This window comes from Crotalus tigris, unplaced genomic scaffold (genome assembly GCF_016545835.1).
Source record: "Crotalus tigris isolate CLP2741 ecotype Arizona unplaced genomic scaffold, ASM1654583v1 scf7180000017690.20705106771:4171800, whole genome shotgun sequence".
Classification (NCBI taxonomy): Eukaryota; Metazoa; Chordata; class Lepidosauria; order Squamata; family Viperidae; genus Crotalus; species Crotalus tigris.
In genome coordinates, this window is record NW_024096569.1 from 811,658 (window position 1) to 831,022 (window position 19,365).

Consider the following 19,365-nt stretch of genomic DNA (forward strand, 5'->3'; position numbering starts at 1 on the left):
TGGCGGACTGCGTTGTTTGGCGACCCCCGTGAAATGGTCGTTCGACCCCAAATGGGGTCCCGACCCCCAGGTTGAGAACCACTGGTCTAAAGTCATCCCAAGCTGTCACTCTTTCACCTCTCCAATCACCCTCTTCTTGTTTGGCCTCAGCCTTAATCACACATTCAGGGTTTGATGTCTAGACTGAGGTTGTCCTATCTTGGCCACTTTAAGACTTCTGGACTTCAACTCCCAGAATTCCTCTGCCGGCAACCTTTTACCAGAATTCAGTGCGGATAGGACAGACCGGACTACTCTATTTTTTTTGATCGGGTAACTTTCTTCATAGATGGTGGGAATGCGGTTGGCGTAATCTATCTTGACTTCAGCAAAAAAAAAAAATTTTTAAAAATGGCTGGGGAATTCTGGGAGTTGAAGTCCACAGGTCTTAAAGGGGCCACGTTTGGACACCCCTGGTCTGGAAGGTGTCCAACATTTACTGGAAAAAAACGGATGTTCTGGATCAGGGGAAAGAGTAAGCCTGCCTGTGGAACCTCCTGAAGGGTGAGCAAGGAACTCTGCCCATGCTCTGGGGTGCTCTTGGGCGACACACACTCAGGACTTAGCATGATCCCAAGTCAGCCAGGTACAAAAGAAGAAAAGTCTTTGGAAGATGGTTAGTTGGCAGCCAGGATGTCTCTCTCTTTCCTGGGGGGCGGGAGGGGGGGGACTGGTTCCTGCTTCCGAAAGTGCTCTGGGAAAATGGGGGGAAATCTAGGCCAATCAGGGCTACCCAGAGGGCATCTTTCCACCCCAAAGCCTTATTTACAGCGGTGACCGTGACCCCTGCGCTCCCGGACCGTCCGGTTTAAAAACAATCGATTGCTTTTCTCTTAAAAACGAACAATTAAAAAATAATAATAATAAACGCAACCGGACCCAAGAAACCGTTTGGCCGAGACCCTGAGATCTTCCAGCCAGGCCTCCCGGCCGTAAAGTGCTCAGCAAACCCTGCTCTTTCTGCCACCGTCCCTAATTCCATGCCTTGTGGTCTCCTTTCCCTCTCCGCAACTCCCATCCCGGCCACAACCCCCGTCTTCATTCGTGACCGTCCGGGCTCAGCTCGTCCAGCTCCGTGTAGGGCTTGATCTCCCGGTCCAGCAACGACGGGGTGCGTCGGAATGTGGCGGCGATGTCATCAAAGGTGCGCCCCCTAGTCTCGGGCACCTTGAGGTAGGTGAAGGCGGAGAAGATGAAGAGGAGGATGGCGAAGAGGAGGAAGACGTAAGGGCCGATCGCCTCCTGCCAGGGGTAAGAGAAGGACAGGGTTGGGAGGGACCTTGGAGGTCTTCTAGTCCAACCCCCCTGCATGATGGTCATAGAAAACGAAGGCCTAGAAGGGACCTTGGAGGTCTTCCAGTCCAACCCCCTGCCCAAGATCATAGAAACACAGGGCTAGAAGGGACTTTGGAGGTCTTCTAGTCTAACTTCCTGCCCAAAATCATAGAAAACATAGGGCTGGAATGCAATAGACTAGACTAGACTAGACTATACTAGAACAGAACAGAACAGAATAGAATTATAGGATAGGATAGGATAGGATAGGATAGGATAGGATAGGATAGGATAGGATAGGATAGAAGTAGGAATGGAAGAATAGAGTAGAGTAGAGTAGAGTAGAGTAGAGTAGAGTAGAGTAGAGTAGAGTAGAGTAGAAATAGAATAGAAATAGGAATGGAAGAATAGGATAGGATAGGATAGGATAGGATAGGATAGGATAGGATAGGATACAATAGAAATAGGAATGGAAGAATAGGATAGGATAGGATAGGATAGGATAGGATAGGATAGGATAGGATAGGATAGGATAGGATAGGATAGGATGAAATAGAAATAGAAATGGAAAAATAGAATAGAATAGAACAGAACAGAACAGAATAGAATAGAAATAAGGAATAGAATAGAATAGAATAAAAATAAGGAATAGAATAGAATAGAACAGAATAGAATAGAAATAAGGAATAGAATAGAATAAAAATAAGGAATAGAATAGAATAGAATAGAATAGAATAGAATAGAATAGAATAGAAATACAGAATAGGATAGGATAGGATAGGATAGGATAGGATAGGATAGGATAGGATGAAATAGAAATAGAAATGGAAAAATAGAATAGAATAGAACAGAACAGAATAGAATAGAAATAAGGAATAGAATAGAATAGAATAAAAATAAGGAATATTTATTTATTTATTTATGAGACTTATATACCGCTTTAAGTGCAAGCACTCTCTAAGCGGTGTACACCAGTAAGCAATGTATATATATATATATTTACATTGCCCCCAACAATCTGGGTCCTCATTTTACCTACCCCGGAAGGATGGAAGGCTGAGTCAACCTTGAGCCGGTGAGATTTGAACCGCTGACCTGCTGAACACAGTCAGCTAAAGTGGCCTGCAGTACTGCACTCTAACTGCTGCGCCACCTCAGATATAGAATAGAATAGAATAGAATAAAAATAAGGAATAGAATAGAATAGAATAGAATAGAATAGAATACAATACAATAGAATAGAATAGAAATAAGGAATAGAATAGAATAGAATAGAATAGAATAGAATAGAATAGAATAGAATAGAATAGAATAGAATAGAATAGAAATAAGGAATAGAATAGAATAAAAATAAGGAATAGAATAGAATAAAAATAAGGAATAGAATAGAATAGAATAAAAATAAGGAATAGAATAGAATAGAATAGAATAGAATAGAATAGAATAGAATAGAAGCTGGAAGGGACCTTGGAGGTCTTCTAGTCCAGCCCCCTATACCATCTCAGACCTAAGCTTAAGGGTTGACCTCCGAGATTTTCGTTTTCCTCCTCCCTCACCTCCCTCTCTCCTTTCGTGCTATGCCATTCGGATAATCGGCTGAAAGCTTTTTTACGCGCCCTCCTTCGACCCCAGAGATCAGGGACTAAAAACATGGCCTTACTGCGGCCTCAGACTCACCTGGATGGAGGGGAAACTCATGCCCACGATGAAGTTGCTAGTCCAGTTGGCAAAGCCGGCCACCGCCATGGCGGCCGGCCGGGGCCCCTGGCTGAACAGCTCGGCCACGATGAACCACGGGATGGGGCCCGGCCCGATCTCAAAGAAGGCCACGAAGGCAAAAATAGCCACCATGCTCAGGTAACCCATCCAGGCAACACTTTTCTGCCAAGAGAGGGAGACGAAATTTTTCTGAGCGGATTTTTCGGGCTGGCAAAAGTCCCGAACACGCCGGTCCTCAATTTACAACCGTTCGTTTAGTGACCGAGCTTACCAACGGCGCTGAAAAAAAAAGGGACCTGCGACCGTTTTTCACGCTCAACAACCGTCGCAGCGTCCCCGCGGTCAGGCGATCCAAATGCGGGCCGCTCGGCAAGCGACTCGTATTTACGACGGCCGTATTCACGCGATCCCCCTTTTGCGACCGTCCGACCAGCCACGTCCGCGGGGGGAGAACCCGGGTTCGCTTAACGACCGGGTGACTAGCGAAACGACGGCAGGGACTTCGTTCGGAAAGGTCGCACAACGGGGCAAAACCCACTTCACGACGTGTCTTGCTGAGTGACAGAAAAGTGGGGGTGGGTGGGGAGCGTCTTTTAAGGTCCCTGCGGTGAAAAAGGGTCCTTTCGGGGACCGGCTGGAGTGGATTTTTCCCGCCTCGCAAAAGGAAATGGGATCCCTGTTGGTTCGGATTAAGGGACGGTGGAACTCACCGCCACCAGATGTGGCTGATCGGTTTGGGAGTTGCTTTGCAGCGAATTCCAGCTCTCAAGTGGGACACCCTTGGTCCAGTTACTCACCAAGAGGAGGAGCGAAGTCATCATCAAAAGGGCACAGATGCCCATCCCGAATAAGCCCACCAGGTGTAGCGTCCGTCTTCCCGCCCGCTCGACCAGGAACACCTGGAAGGGAGCAAACAGGTGGGCGATCCTAAGAGCTGTTTTATTTCGGTTGCAAGTTATGGATAGCAAATTGAGTAGGGGGTTGGACTAGAAGACCTCCAAGTTCCCTTCTGACTCTGTTATTCTTTTATTCTGTTATTTTAATTTCTGGAGCAAATTATGGATAGCAGAGTTTATGACTGGTGGACTTGCAACTCCCAGAATCCTCCAGCCATATTCTCTTTTTTCCCCCACTTTGCTGAAGTCAAGTTATATTATGTTCACTTCCTACCCATCATCTATTAAGAAAGTCACCCTATCCCCCCCAAAAAATAAAACGCAATAAAGGAGCTTAACCACATTTGCTCTTATCCACCAGCCATGCTTAATCATCATCATCATCGTCTTAAGAACAATGATGAAGACGCACTGAAATTAGTATATCAGGAAGGCTTACTGATACTGGAGAGACCAAACTGGTCTACAAGAAAGACCAAATGAAGAACAGAATAGAGGCATGGGAAGACAAAGCACTACATGGCCAATACATTAAAAAAATAGCTGGGAAAGCAGATATTAACAAGACCTGGCAATGGCTAAGTGCAGGAAAATTGAAGAAAGAGACCGAGGGACTAATTCTGGCTGCACAAGACCAAGCCTTAAGGACAAATGCATATAAAGTCAAAATTGAGAAGACAGCAACAGACGGTAAGTGCCGCCTATGCAAAGAAGCTGAAGAAACAGTGGACCACTTGGTAAGCTGCTGCAAAAAGATCGCACAGACTGACTACAAGCAGCGGCGCGACAAAGTAGCAACAATGGTGCGTTGGAAGATCTGCAAGAAATATCATTTGCCTGCCAGCCAGAACTGGTGGGACCATAAAATAGAGAAAGTCATAAAAAATGATAAAATTAAACTGCTCTGGGACTTCAGAATTCAAACAGACAAGCACCTGCAACATAACACTCCAGACTTAACAATTGTCGATAAGAAAGACAAAAAAGTCTGGATAGTGGACGTGGCAGTGCCTGGAGATAGCAGAATAGATGAGAAAGAACTGGAGAAGATCACAAAATACAAAGACCTACAAATAGAAATAGAAAGACTGTGGCAAAAGCAAGCAAGGGTAGTACCAATAGTCATAGGCTCCTTGGGTGCAATCCCAAAACAACTGGAGCACCACTTGAACACCATTGGCATTGACAAATTCGCTATTAGTCAATTGCAAAAGGCGGCCTTACTAGGAACTGCTTCCATCCTGCGACAATACCTGTAATACCATCAAACACCCACATCTGCCTATCCCAGGAAGGACTCGATAGGTAGACAAAATGCCAAGTCCAGTCTGAACATCTGGCTGACTGTGCGATGATCCATAATAATAATAAAGTTGGAAGGGACCTTGAGGGTCATCTAATCCAACCCCCTGCTCAGGCAGGAAACCCTACAGCATTTCAGACAAACAGCTGTCCAGTCTCTTCTTAAAAACTTCCAGTGTTGGAGCCTTCACCGCTTCCGGGGGCAGGTAGTTCCACTGGCTAATGGTGGGGGAATTCTGGGATTTGAATTCCACCGCTCTTAACGTTATCTGGTTTGTAGACTCCTGTTCTTGGGGGGACCCCCCCCCGAGGGTCGGGGTGAGGCAGGAGCTCTTACCGAAATGATGGTGAAGATGGTGTTCACCACGCCCGTTCCGATGGTGGCGTAGATGGGCTGTTCCAAACCGGCTTTGGTCAAGATGTCAGTTGAGTAGTAGAAGACCTAAAGAGGAATGGCGAAAGTTCTTCCTGGTTCTTTGGGGGGGGGGTCCCCTGGCCCCGCTCCCCTTTTGCCCTCCCTCCCTTCCTCACCGCGTTGCCCCCACTCACCGCGTTGATGCCCGACAGCTGCTGGGACAGCTGGAGGACCACGGCGATCAAGAGCGGCTGGCGGTAAATGCGGGAACGGAACAGCTGGAGGATGGAGACCTTGTGTTCCATGTCCATCCGCCGCTTCTCCTCCTTCATCTCTGTCAACGCGGCACTGACGTCCTGACAGCCGGTTAGCCGCTTGAGACCTAGTGAGGGGGGACCCGTGGACGTGAGCAAGGGTGGTAAGGATAAATAGGGAACCCCAGAAACAGTTTTCCCAGTGGCAATGCAGGGCTGTGAAAGTTGGACCGTAAGAAAGGCTGAGCGCCAAAGAATGGAGGCCTTTGGACTCTGGTGCTGGAGAAGACTCCTGCGAGTCCCCTGGACTGCAAGGTGGTCCAACTGGTCAGTCCAAGAGGAGATCAACCCCGACTGCTCTTTAGAAGGCCAGATCCTGAAGTGGAAACTCAAGGACTTTGGCCACCTAATGAGAAGGAAAGACTCACTGGAGAAGAGCCTGATGCTGGGAAAGATGGAGGGCAAGAGAAGAAGGGGACGACAGAGAATGAGATGGCTGGATGGAGTCCCTGAAGCAGCAGGTGGGAGCTTAAATGGACTCCAGAAGATGGTGGAGGACAGGAAGACCTGGAGGAACGTTGTCCATGGGGTCGCGATGGGTTGGACATGACTTCACAACTAACTCTCTCTCTCTCTCTCTCCCCCTCCCTCTCTCTCTCCCCCTCCCTCTCTCTCTCTCTCTCTCTCTCTCTCTCTCTCTCTCTCTCTCTCTCTCTCTCTCTCTTTATCTATCTATGTGTCTATCTATCTATCTATCTATGGGTCGGACATGACTTCACAACTAACAACAACTCTCTCTCTCTCTCTCTCTCTCTCTCTAGCTAGCTAGCTGTTGAGGCCTTTGGACTATGGTGCTGGAGAAGACTCCTGCGAGTCCCCTGGATTGCAAGGCGATCCAACCGGTCGGTCCTAGAGGAGATCAACCCCAATTGCTCTTTAGAAGGCCAGATCCTGAAGTGGAAACTCAAGGACTTTGGCCACCTAATGAGAAGGAAGGACTCACTGGAGAAGAGCCTAATGCTGGGAAAGATGGAGGGCAAGAGAAGAAGGGGACGGCGGAGAATGAGGTGGCTGGATGGAGTCCCTGAAGCAGGAGGCGTGAGCTTCAATGGACTCCAGAAGATGGTGGAGGACAGGAAGGCCTGGAGGAATGTTGTCCATGGGTCGCGATGGGTCGGACACGACTTCACAACAACTCTCTCTCTCTCTCTCTCTCTCTCTCTCTCTCTCTCTCTCTCTCTCTCTCTATCTATCTATCTATCTATGGGTCGGACATGACTTCGCAACTAACAACAACACTCTCTCTCTCTCTCTCTCTGTATCTACCTACCTACCTACCTACCTACCTATCTGTTGAGGCCTTTGAACTCTGGTGCTGGAGAAGACTCCTGCGAGTCCCCTGGACTGCGAGGCAATCCAACTGGTCAGTCCTAGAGGCTCTGTAGAAGGCCAGATCCTGAAGTTGAAACTCAAATACTTTGGCCACCTAATGAGAAGTAAGGACTCACTGGAGAAGGGCCTAATGCTGGGAAAGATGGAGGGCAATAGAAGAAGGGGACGACAGAGAATGAGGTGGCTGGATGGAGTCCCTGAAGCAGGAGGCGTGAGCTTCAATGGACTCCAGAAGATGGTGGAGGACAGGAAGGCCTGGAGGAACGTGGTCCATGGGTCGCGATGGGTCGGACACGACTTTGCAATTAACAACAAAATCCCACCTGGCTGGCTGTCATCCCATAAGGACCAAAATGCTTCATTTGGTGAATTTTCATGATTGCTTCAGTGGCTAAAAGTTCTCTTTTATTAGGGGATAAGGGTGTTATTCCAAGCCAGAAAACTGAATAATTTATCCACTCACAGGAAAATCCCAAGTGTGCTCCAGTTATTATTAGTAATAATAATTGAACACCCCTTGCATTAAGAAAACTAGCCTGGCGGTTTATTCCCTGACAAGCTAACTTTTTAGAGGTAGGACGGTTTTTTTGAGTTTCAGAGAAATTGTTTTATGCTGAATTATAATCCATCCAATTTAAATATCCTGTCCTGTGAAACGCCAGCTAACAGTTTAATCCCAAATAAGTGAAATCCATCTTAAATTTTCCAGCTTGGGTGGGGTTTCAGAGAGTGTGAACATCCAAACAGGAAAAACAGCCCTTGGTCAACACAGTTTATTTCACTTTTCTTTCTAAAAACACCAAGTACCTACCGAATTTGGACTGCAGAGAAAAATAATCACACGCTATTACGGTAATCTGCAAGGAAGCCAAGGCTGAAACAGTGCTAAAATAAAATCAACATCCCCAAAAGCTGAAAAAAGGAAGAAATGAATCTATTTTTTTTTTCAGGCATTGTGGCAGGCAGATTGGAAAAGTATTAAGCTGGGCGATCACAATGGGATTGTGCGCCCACAACGCACAACTTCAAGAAAGAATCAAAAGTAAAACATGGCAAAGGATTAAAAACTTAACATTTCTGGATGCAAAACAGACAATTATATGATAAGGGAAGGAGTCAATAACATCCATCGGCACAAAACAATAAAATCCATCGGACATGATAGCAGCCTTCCAATCTCTCAGGGGCTGCCCCAAAGAAGAGGGAGTCAAGCTATTCTCCAAAGCCCCTGAAGGCAGGACAAGAAGCAACGGATGGAAACTCATCAAGGAGAGAAGCAACCTAGAACTAAGGAGAAACTTCCTGAGAGTTAGAACAATTAGCCAGTGGAACCACCTGCCTCCAGAAGCGGTGAATGCTCCAACACTGGAAGTTTTTAAGAAGAGACTGGATAGCCATTTGTCCGAAATGGTCTAGGGTTTCCTGCCTGAGCAGGGGGTTGGACTAGATGACCTTCAAGGTCCCTTCCAAGTCTGTTATTCTGTTATTCATTTTCCTTTTCCTTCCTTCCTTCCTTCCTTCCTTCCTTCCTTCCTTCCTTCCTTCCTTCCTTCCTTCCTTCCTTCCTTCTGTTCTTCCTTCTTCCCTCCCTCCCTCCCTCCCTCCCTTCTCCAACACTGGAAGTTTTTAAGAAGAGACTGGATAGCCACTTGTCCGAAATGGTGTAGGGTTTCCTGCCTGAGCAGGGGGTTGGACTAGATGACCTCCAAGGTCCCTTCCAACTTTTACTAAAAACCACAAAGGTTCAAGTGGAGAGGCTGGCTGGAGTCCCCTGAAGCAGGAGGCCAAAAAAAAGTTGTAAAACGGGGCAAAGCTCGCGTCGTCAGAACGGTCTCACTTTGCGACGGAGGTTTTGGCCTCGTCCGTGTGGAGGGCAATCGGTACTCACTCTCTTTGGCCTTGGATTCCTTGTTTCGGATGATGTACAGGTAGCGCGGGCTCTCCGGACAGAAAGGGAAGAGCAGCAGCTGCAGGATGGAGGGCACCACGGTGATGCCCATCAAGAGCGGCCAGTAGGTCTCATTGCCCAGTAGGGTGTCCAGGCCGCACACCTGTGGCGAGGGGGGGGAAGAGGCTGGTTCAAGACCGACGCGCAATCAACGGGAAGACGCCAGGCTAAATATCGGTGCCCAATGGAGAACATTTGTAGCTCACGGTTGGAAGGAGGGGTCCTTGGCGCTCTGGGTTGTTTCATGACCCAACTAGGTAACATCATCAGTACTAGAAGGGGGGAGGAGGAGGAGGAGGAGGAGGAGGAGGAGGAGGAGGAGGAGGAGGAGGAGGAGGAGGAGGAGGAGGACAACGACGATGACTGTGGGGCCCCTGGTGCTCTCTGAGCTGGGTGGTTTCCTTGCAGACATTTCATGACCCAACTAGGGAACAGCATCAGTGCTAGAAGGGAGGAGAAGGAGGAGGAGGAAGAGGAGAAGGAGGAAGAGGAGGAGGAGGAGGAGGAGGAGGAGGACAACAACAACAACAACGACTGTGGGGCCCTTGGTGCTCTCTGAGCTTGGTGGTTTTTTTACAGACGTTTCATGACCCAACTAGGGAACAGCATCAGTGCTAGAAGGGAGGAGGAGGAGCAGGAGCAGGAGGAGGAATGAGGGGTCCTTGGTGCTTCCTGAGCTTCAAGGCACTGCCTGGCTGAGGAATGCTGGGAGTTGAAGTCCACAAGTCATCAAAGGACCCAGTTGGAAGACCCCTGCCCTTATCACGCAAGGGGGAACCCCACATTTTTGTCCCAAGTCAGGGCAAGTCAAGGCCAGCTTCCCCCTCCCTCCCATCGGTGCCGAGCCCTCTCTGACCTGACCCCCTCCATGCAACCCAACCCCCCCCCCAAAAAATCTCAAACATAGGCTGCTTACCTGGGCAAATAGGATCCCGATGACAATGGCCAGCTGGTTCAGGGTCCCCAAAGCCCCCCGAAGCTTGGTGGGGGCGATCTCCCCCACATACATGGGAACAAGTCCAGAGGCAAATCCTGGCAACACAGAGAGGGAGAAAGTGTGTGTTTGTGTGTGTGTGTGTGTGTGTGTGTGACCGCTACATTGCGTCTACCCACAGGAGGAATCCACAGAAGGGCTTCCTCTCCGACAAAAAAAAAAAAAAAACGATCTTGAGAAACCATCACTGGCCCAGCATAGAGGCACGCTGCTCCTGAACATGGAGGTTCGACAGGAAGGACTTGCCAAATTGAGGGTCATCCTGGGTTGTCTCAACCCCCCCCCCAGCTCCTTTTGACCTTAGGGTATTTTTTTTCCCACTTTCTCATAGCGTAGATAAGTAGGCAAGTGGCTTGGCTGATTGGAAAGTTGGTTCGTTGGGATGATATTCACTCGTGCGTTCGCTCATTCATTTGTTTATTCGTTCGTTCATTCATTCGTTCCTTGACTGCACTCAGATGTCATTTTAATCAAGGCTGATTCGGTGCCACTGAAATAGTGAATTCTAGTCCTATTTAAAAGCCGGCTGGGTGACTTTGGGCCAGTCACCAGGAGACGGTGAGTTCTAGTCCCACCTTAAGCGTGAAAGCTGACTGGGTGACTTTAGCTCAATCACCAGGAGATGGGGAGTTCTAGTCCCATTTTAGCCATGATAGCCAACTTGGACCAATCGCCAGGAGACGGTGAGTTCTAGTCCCGTCTTAGGCACAAAAGCTGGGTGCCTTTGGGCCAATTGCCAGGAGATGGTGAGTTCTAGTCTCACCTTAGGCATGAAAGCCAGTTGGGTGCCTTTGGGCCAATCGCCAGGAGACGGGGAGTTCTAGTCCTGCCTTAGGCACGAAAGCCAACCGGGTGACTTTAGCCTAATCATCAGGAGACGGTGAGTTCTAGTCTCACCTTAAGCATGAAAGCTGCCTGGGTGACTTTAGCTCAATCACCAGGAGATGGGGAGTTCTAGTCCCATTTTAGCGCTGATAACCAACTTGGTGATTTTGGACTAAGCACCAGGAGGCGGTGAGTTCTAGTCCCACCTTAGGCACAAAAGCCAGCTGGGTGACTTGGGGCCAATCACCAGGAGACTGGGAGTTCTAGTCCCGCCTTAGGCATGAAAGAGGCTGGGTGACTTTGAGCCAATCAGCAGGCGACTGGGAGTTCTAGTCCCGCCTTAGGCACAAAAGCCAGCTGGGTGACTTGGGGCCAATCACCAGGAGACGGTGAGTTATAGTCCCGCCTTAGGCACGAAAGCCAACCGGGTGACTTTTGCCTAATCACCAGGAGATGGTGAGTTCTAGTCCCGCCTTAGGCATAAAAGCCATCTGGTGACTGAGCCAATCGCTAGGAGACGGTGAGTTCTAGTCCCCCCCCCCTAAAATCTCCTCCTGTGGGCTCCCTTTCGCCTGCAGGACCCACGGTCCGACGGGAGGAAAGGCCGCCTCCCCCTTCATCTTCCCCCCCCCCCCCGTGAGCCTGTCCCCCCCCTCCACCCCGTACCTGAGAAAGCCCCGATCACAAACCGGCCGAAGATCATCATCTCGTACGATTTGCCCAGCTTGGCCAGCCCCATCAAGCCACCGCCGAGGAAGGCCAGGCCATTGTTGACGATCATGGCTCTCTTCCTGGAAGGAGAAGAGAAGAGACCCCCCTGTATGGACAAAGAAGCTCTCTCGGGGTGGGGGGGGCACAGAGCCTCTAACGCAGTGGTTCTCAACCTTTTTAATGCCGCGACCCCCCCCAACCGGTCGTAAGTCGAGGACTACTCCACCGGTCGTAAGTCGAGGACTACCCAACTGGTGCAGCACCGTTTGCAGAATGGGACTTTTGGCGGGCTCAGCAGGGCAGAGACAGCCTGGACAATTCCTATGGGCTTTTGAAAGCCAATAGAATGAGACTCTATTCAAGAGAGTCTATTCTACTGGCTTTCAAAAGCCAATAGAATAAAAGGGATTAGCACAGCTAAGGAAAAGGGGGAAAAAATGGCGGACTGCGTTGTTTGGCGACCTCCGTGAAATGGTCGTTCGACCCCAAATGGGGTCCCGACCCCCAGGTTGAGAACCACTGCTCTAAAGGCCAGCCTGCACCCAACTGGGGTGGGGGTCCCTGCTCCCTTTCCAAAACAAACCCTGATCAGACCGTGTTGCGACCACCCATTTATCTGGGATTAAACCCAGCTCAGGTCTGGTTCCCCCCCCCCCCACAGCTGCAGAGCCGTAGGAAATATTTCCCGACAGGCAGTCCTCCACTTACAACGCTTCATTTAGTGACTGTTCGAGGTTGGAACCGCACGGAAAGAGATAACAGCTGTTTTTCACACTTTACGACTTCCTGGCAGTCCAAATTTGGACGCTCAGCAACTGACTCACGTTTACGACGGTCGCAACGTCCCGGGATCACGGGACCCTGTTTTTGTGACTTTCTGAAGAGCAAAGTCAAGCAGGGGGGAGACCAGGTTCGCTTAACGACCGTGAGACTCGCTTAACGACTGCCGCGATTTGCTTAACGACCGTAGCCAGAAAGGTCACCAAACGGGGTGAAAGTTACTTAACAGCTGCCTGGCTTGGCCACAGAAATTTTGGACTCACTGGTCGTCGTACGTTGAGGACCACCCGTCACGTGTGAAATGAGCCCCTTTCAAAGGAAGTTTTGCACAGGGCTGCAATTATAGATAGTCCTCAGCTTATGACCAGTCACACCCCCCCGAAGGTACTTACCACCCCCTTCTGAATTACCCTGTGGTCACAGGCCTGCATTTGGGGCATCCAGCGTGTAACCGTAAGTTGAGGACTACCAGCTTGTAGCCATAAACTGAGGACTAACAGCATGTAACTGTAAGTTGAGGACTACCAGCTTGTAGCCATAAACTGAGGACTACCAGCATGTAGTTGTAAATCAAGGACTATTTGTAAAGTTGCCAACTTCTGCCATCCGTGCAGGGCTCCGGTTGCTTAGGCCTGATCTCTTCCCCGTTGCAGTGCACTCTGCCCATGCTCAGAGGGAGGGAAGGAGGGAGGGGGGTCTCACCTGCCCAGCCATTCGGAGACCACGCCCACCAGGAAGGAGGTGAGCATCCCCCCCAAGGAGAAGATGGAGACCGAGAGGGACCACAGGATGTTGAGCACAGCCGGGTCGATGGAGGAGCCGTTGGCCACGCCCTGCCGGTGCATCCAGGTGGCGTTGTAGCTCTGCTCGATGATCTGGGATATAATAATAATAATAATAATAATAATAATAATAATAATAATAATAATAATAATAATAATATCCAGTCTGAACATCTGGCTGACTGTGCGATTAATAATAATAATAATAATAATAATAATAATAATAATAGACGTAGCAGTGCCTGGAGATAGCAGAATAGACGAGAAAGAACTGGAGAAGATAACAAAATACAAAGACCTACAAATAGAAATAGAAAGACTGTGGCAAAAGCAAGCAAGGGTGGTACCAATAGTCATAGGCTCCTTGGGTGCAATCCCAAAACAACTGGAGCACCACTTGAACACCATCATCGGCATTGACAAATTCACCATTAATCAATTGCAAAAGGCGGCCTTACTAGGAACTGCTTCCATCCTGCGACGATACCTGTAATACCATCAAACATCCACATCTGCCTATCCCAGGTCCTGGGTAAGGACTCGATAGGTAGACAAAATGCCAAATCCAGTCTGAACATCTGGCTGACTGTGTGATGATTCATAATAATAATAAAGTTGGATGGGACCTTGGAGGTCATCTAGTCCAACCCCCTGCTCAGGCAGGAAACCCTATACTACTTCAGATAAATGGCTGTCCAGTCTCTTCTTAAAAACTTCCAGTATTGAAGGAGGGAGGGAGGGAGGGAGGGAGGGAGGGAGGGAGGAAGGAAGGAAGGAAGGAAGGAAGGAAGGAAGGAAGGAAGGAAGGAAGGAAGGAAGGGAAGGAAAAAAAGAATAACAGAATAACAGACTCGAACGGACCTTGGAGGTCATCTAGTCCATGTATGTATAGACCTACACCCTTACATATAAGTAACATCTAAATATTAATCTCTGTCCATCTTGAAAGATTAGATTAGATTAGATTAGAGTAGAGTAGATTACCCTTATTGTCATTTTTTTTTCCTGTGTTCATAATGGCACACATTAAAAATGAAATTTAGTTGCTCGCTCTCAAAGCGTACACATACAAAACACACATTTAAACATACTTTATACAACATATATATAGACCTACACCCTTACATATAAGTAACATCTAAATATTAATCCCTGTCCATCTTGAATATATAGATTAGATTAGATTAGGATTAGGATTAGGATTAAATAACCTTTCTTGTCATTTTTTTTTCCTGTGGACACAACGGCACACATTAAAAATGAAATTTAGTTGCTCGCTCTCAAGGGTTACTTACATAATATACATTCTCCCCTGTGGAATTTACAGAATTTTACTTAACATAAATTTTGGGGACCCCCGTTGTGTTCATAAGCCGAGAACAACCTGTGCGGAAATAGAACGGAGTAGAAAATGGTAGAAAATTATTGAAATAAACACCCTCTTCAGCCCCTAACTAAGACATTTTTCCTGTTGCAAAGACTGCAACGGCTCTTTTTTGGTTTTTAGGAGATTTACAACTGCCACAAAACATGGCCTGTTGCGCCTTTGGGAACAAAATCACAACAATAAGGGTTTCCTGCAGCTTTCCGTTCCTTTCCAGGAGCAGCCAAGGAGCTCGAGTGTCTGATATTTCCTTTGTCACACACTGTGGGATTTGCACGGTTGCGTACAAGAGGGGAAGTTCTCCAGACAAAGAGTTTACGGAGGGAGGGGTCCTCGACTTATGACCACAACTGAGAACAGAACAGGAACAGAACAGAACAGAATAGAATAAAAAATATGGAATGGAATGGAATGGAATGGAATAGAATAGAATAGAGCTGGAAGGGACCTTGGAGGTCATCTAGTCCAGCCCCCTGCTCAAGCAGGAGAACCTATACCATCTCAGACAAGTGACTGTCTGGCCACTTCTTAAAAACCTCTGGCGATGGAGCGCCCACGATTTCTGAAGTCTTCCTGGAGAAGATTCAACTAAATCAAGTGTTTTCAACTATGGACCCTACTGACTTTGCCAACCCCCCTAGCCCCAGCCCCAGGACCCCCCCCCGGGGTACCTTTTGGGGTGCATTGATCACCCCGATGTTGTATCCGAATTGCAAGGATCCCAAGATGGCCGTGAGAACAGACAGGAGTAAAACGGGGGTCATTCCATTTCCAGCTGCCTCGCCGCCCTGGAAAACAGAATTCCCTGGTTAATTTCGCAGCACGGAGAAATGGGGGACCCCGGCACATTTGGGGCGAATTGTCCCCCCCCAAAAAAGCAATAAAATAATAAAATAATATAAAACATTCCCTTCAATAAAACGGGTGTTTTGTTTTTCTTCGTTTCGAACCTTATCCGGTTTAAAACAGGGGGACTTCAACTCCCAGAAGTCCCCAGGCACCAGTACCAGCTGGGGGATTCTGGGAGTTGAAGTCCAGCCATCATTAAATGGTTACGGCAGGGGGTCTTCAAACTTGGCCCTTTGATGACTTGTGGACTTCAACTCCCAGAATTCCTCAGCCAGTGTGAGGGAAATAGGATCCTTTTATCACTTGTGGACTTCAACTCCCAGAATTCCTCAGCCAATGTGCCTGGTTGAGGAATTCTGGGAGTTGAAGTCCACAAGTCATACAAGGGCCAAGTTTGAAGACCCCTGGGTTAGGGTGTGGATGGGTGGACTTCAACTCCCAGAATTCCTCAGGCAGCAACGCCAGCTGGGGAATTCTGGGAGTTGAAGTCCAGTTATCTTCAAATGGTGGGGGGGGCAGGATGGACTTCAACTCCCAGAATACTCTAGGCAGCACTGCTGACTGAGGGATTCTGGGAGTTGAAGTCCACCGATTTTAAAATAGCTTCAACTCTCAGAACTCCCTGGAATTTTCCCAGAATCCTCCAGCCAGCTGCTTATGACAGCCCCTGAAATCAAATCGCTTAGTGGTGGCCTTTTGGCACCACCGATTAACATGTTTTTCCAACTTGGCACTTTGAAGATGGGTGGATTACAAGGCCCAGAATTCCCCAGGCCTCAAATCTGGCTGGGGGCCTTCTGGGAGTTGAAGCCCACCCTTCTTAAAACGGCTCAGGTTTTGTACCTGCCGCTCCTACCCGTTGCTCCACCGGATTGCAAAACAAGAGGCGAAAGGGCAGGCCGATTCGGAAACATGCAGCCACAGGCCCATAATCCACAGCCCCTAAGGCAACGTCCCTCTGCGCAAGACAGGGCACGCACTCGGGCACAGAAGATGCCCTATTTTTCTTCCCAATCCTTCAACCCTCCCCGTTTTGGAATTCCTGGCGAATAAAACACCTTGGAGGGAGGCCAGATCCAGCCTTAAGGAGTCCAAAAAATCATCTATTTCCTGCTGCAATTATTTTTTTTTTCATTTTTTGCTACACCCTGCACAAACACACACACACACACACCCCAAAAAAGATCAATTCACAGGGCAGAAGCAACGCCAATTGTCCAAACAATGGAAGGAGGAGAATTATGAATAATTCTGTAATTAATTCTGTAATTGCTATCCTCCGGGAATCGGCCAGGAACCCAGCTTGCTCAGAATTTTGGGCAAAAAAGAAATCAATATTTTTATTTAAGTATTCGACTGGAACCACCCTGTGGCGGCCCTCGTGTGGCCCACACCTTGCGCGACAAGGAAGAGAGAGAAAGGACGGCAAACAGCACACAACCACACAGGAAGAAAGTTGGCAAGGAGGGGCTTGCACTGTCAGAAATGGAACGCTCTTGTGTTGTGTTTGTGTGTTGCAGTGGAAGCTCTAAAACAACTCAAGCAACAACCTGCCTCTACCGGTTAAATCCTGGAGAGATTTAGCCACGGAAATTTGGGGCTCATAAATTGAGGACTACCTGTAATAATAAGCGGTAGTGACAGATTTTATCTTCCTGGGCTCAAAGATCACCTCAGATGGGGACTGCAGCCAAGAAATTAAAAGACGCTTGCTCCTGGGGAGGAAAGCTATGGCAAATCTAGACAGCATACTAAAAAGCAGAGACATCACCCTGCCAACAAAAGTGCGTATAGTCCAGGCCATGGTTTTCCCAGTTGCAATGTATGGCTGTGAAAGTTGGACCATAAGAAAGGCTGAGCGCAAAGAATTGAGGCCTTTGAACTATGGTGCTGGAGAAGACTCCTGCGAGTCCCTTGGACTGCAAGGCGTTCAAACCGGTCAGTCCTAGAAGAGATCAACCCCGACTGCTCTTTAGAAGGCCAGATCCTGAAGTTGAAACTCAAATACTTTGGCCACCTAATGAGAAGGAAGGACTCACTGGAGAAGGGCCTAATGCTGGGAAAGATTGAGGGCAACAGAAGAAGGGGACGACAGAGAATGAGATGGCTGGATGGAGTCACTGAAGCAGTAGGTGTGAACTTAAATGGACTCCAGAAGATGGTAGAGGACAGGAAGACCTGGAGGAACGTTGTCCATGGGGTCGCGATGGGTCGGACACGACCTCGCAATTAACAACAACAAAAAATAATAAGCACCACTTCAACACCATTGACAGATTCACCATCAGTCAATTGCAAAAGGCAGCTTTGCTTGGAAGAGCTTAAATCTTCAGCCCCACCAAACATCCACATCTGCCTCTCCCAGGACCCCGGAAAGGGCTGGAGAGATGGATAAAAAGGCCAAATCCAGTCTGAACCTCTGGCCGATGGTGTGACCGACCATAATAATCCCAAAACATCTGGAGCATCCCTTGAACACTGTCGGCATTGACGAAATCCCCGTCGGTCAATTGCAAAAGGCAGCTTTGCTCAGAAGAGCTTAAATCCTACCAGAGAAAATCTTCAACCTCATCAAACATCCACATCTGCCGAACCAGTGGAACAACTTGCCTCCAGAAGTTGTGAATGCTCCAACACTGGAAGTTTTTAAGAAGAAATTGGACAACCAGGTATAGGGGGTTGGACTAGATGACCTCCAAGGTCCCTTCCAACTCTGTTATTCTATTCTATTCTATTCTATTCTATTCTATTCTATTCTATTCTATTCTGTAATTCTATTCTCTTCTTCTTTCTTCTGTAATTCTGTAATTCTATTTTATTCTATTCTGTTCCGTTCTGTTCTCTTCTGTAATTCTGTAATGCTGTAATTCTCTTCTCTTCTGTAATTCTGTAATTCTGTAATTAATTCTGTAATTCTATTCTATTCTTTCTATTCTATTCTATGATTCTATTCTATTCTGTAATTCTATTCTATTCTATTCTATTCTGTGATTCTATTCTATTCTGTAATTCTATTCTATCCTGTAATTCTGTTCTCTTCTCTTCTCCTTTCTTCTGTAATTCTGTAATTCTATTCTATTCTACTCTGTTCCGTTCTGTTCTCTTCTGTAATGCTCTAATTCTCTTCTCTTCTGTAATTCTGTAATTAATTCTGTAATTCTATTCTATTCTATTCTGTGATCTATTCTATTCTATTCTTTATCCATCTATAAAGTCCTGGGGAAGATGGACAAAAATGCCCAATCCACTGTACACATCTGGCTGATTGCAACGAACCACGTAATAAGGATGCAAAATCTGGATTAAAAACGTCGAATCCGGTCCAAACCTCTGGCTGACTCTTGTCCCCAACCCTAATCATCACGGATGGCACCAGCTTCAAGGCCAAAGTGCAATGGACACCCAGCCCCATGTTCTCCAGCCCTTTCCATAACCCTTCTCCCCAATGACCCCAGGTAACCTCGGCCCAGCGCTGGCTGTCGTCCTGAAAGCACACACTGGCTGCCAGTCCCTGGGGTCCCACTGATCCTTTATTTTATTTATTCTTATTTATTAAATATATTTGCTGCCCTGGTTTCAGAATGACTCTAGGCACCATGGAAACACATTCGCATCCCAAATCAGTCAATTATACAGGCAGTCCTCAACTTACGACCACATTTCCGTCGCTCAATGAGACAGCTGCTAAATGAACTTTGCCCCATTTTATGACCTATCTTGCCACAGCAGTGAATCCCTGCAGTTAGTAAGTCGGTAATACGGTCGTTAAGCGAATCAGGCTTTCCCCCCCCCCCATTGACTTTGCGTGTCAGAAGGTCACAAAAGGGGTTCACATGACCCCCCCCCGGGACGCTGCAACC

At 47.8% G+C, this 19,365-nt stretch overlaps 1 protein-coding gene across 2 annotated transcripts in view; it reads right to left on the reverse strand.

Moving 5' to 3' along the window:
• The window catches only part of SLC2A4 (solute carrier family 2 member 4), a 38,699-nt gene continuing 19,334 nt past the window's right edge, over positions 1–19,365 (reverse strand). The window contains exons 2-11 of one of the 2 annotated variants that reach the window (XM_039337905.1): positions 15,328–15,444; positions 13,193–13,365; positions 11,666–11,790; positions 10,097–10,212; positions 9,121–9,283; positions 5,781–5,968; positions 5,569–5,673; positions 3,831–3,932; positions 2,992–3,195; positions 1–1,281 (exon numbers count right to left, since the gene is read on the reverse strand). In XM_039337905.1, coding sequence (XP_039193839.1) covers positions 1,078–1,281; positions 2,992–3,195; positions 3,831–3,932; positions 5,569–5,673; positions 5,781–5,968; positions 9,121–9,283; positions 10,097–10,212; positions 11,666–11,790; positions 13,193–13,365; positions 15,328–15,444 — 1,497 coding nt within the window. In that variant the 3' untranslated portion in view covers positions 1–1,077. The remainder of the gene's footprint in view (positions 1,282–2,991; positions 3,196–3,830; positions 3,933–5,568; positions 5,674–5,780; positions 5,969–9,120; positions 9,284–10,096; positions 10,213–11,665; positions 11,791–13,192; positions 13,366–15,327; positions 15,445–19,365) is intronic. The other variant, XM_039337906.1, reaches the window with a different exon arrangement.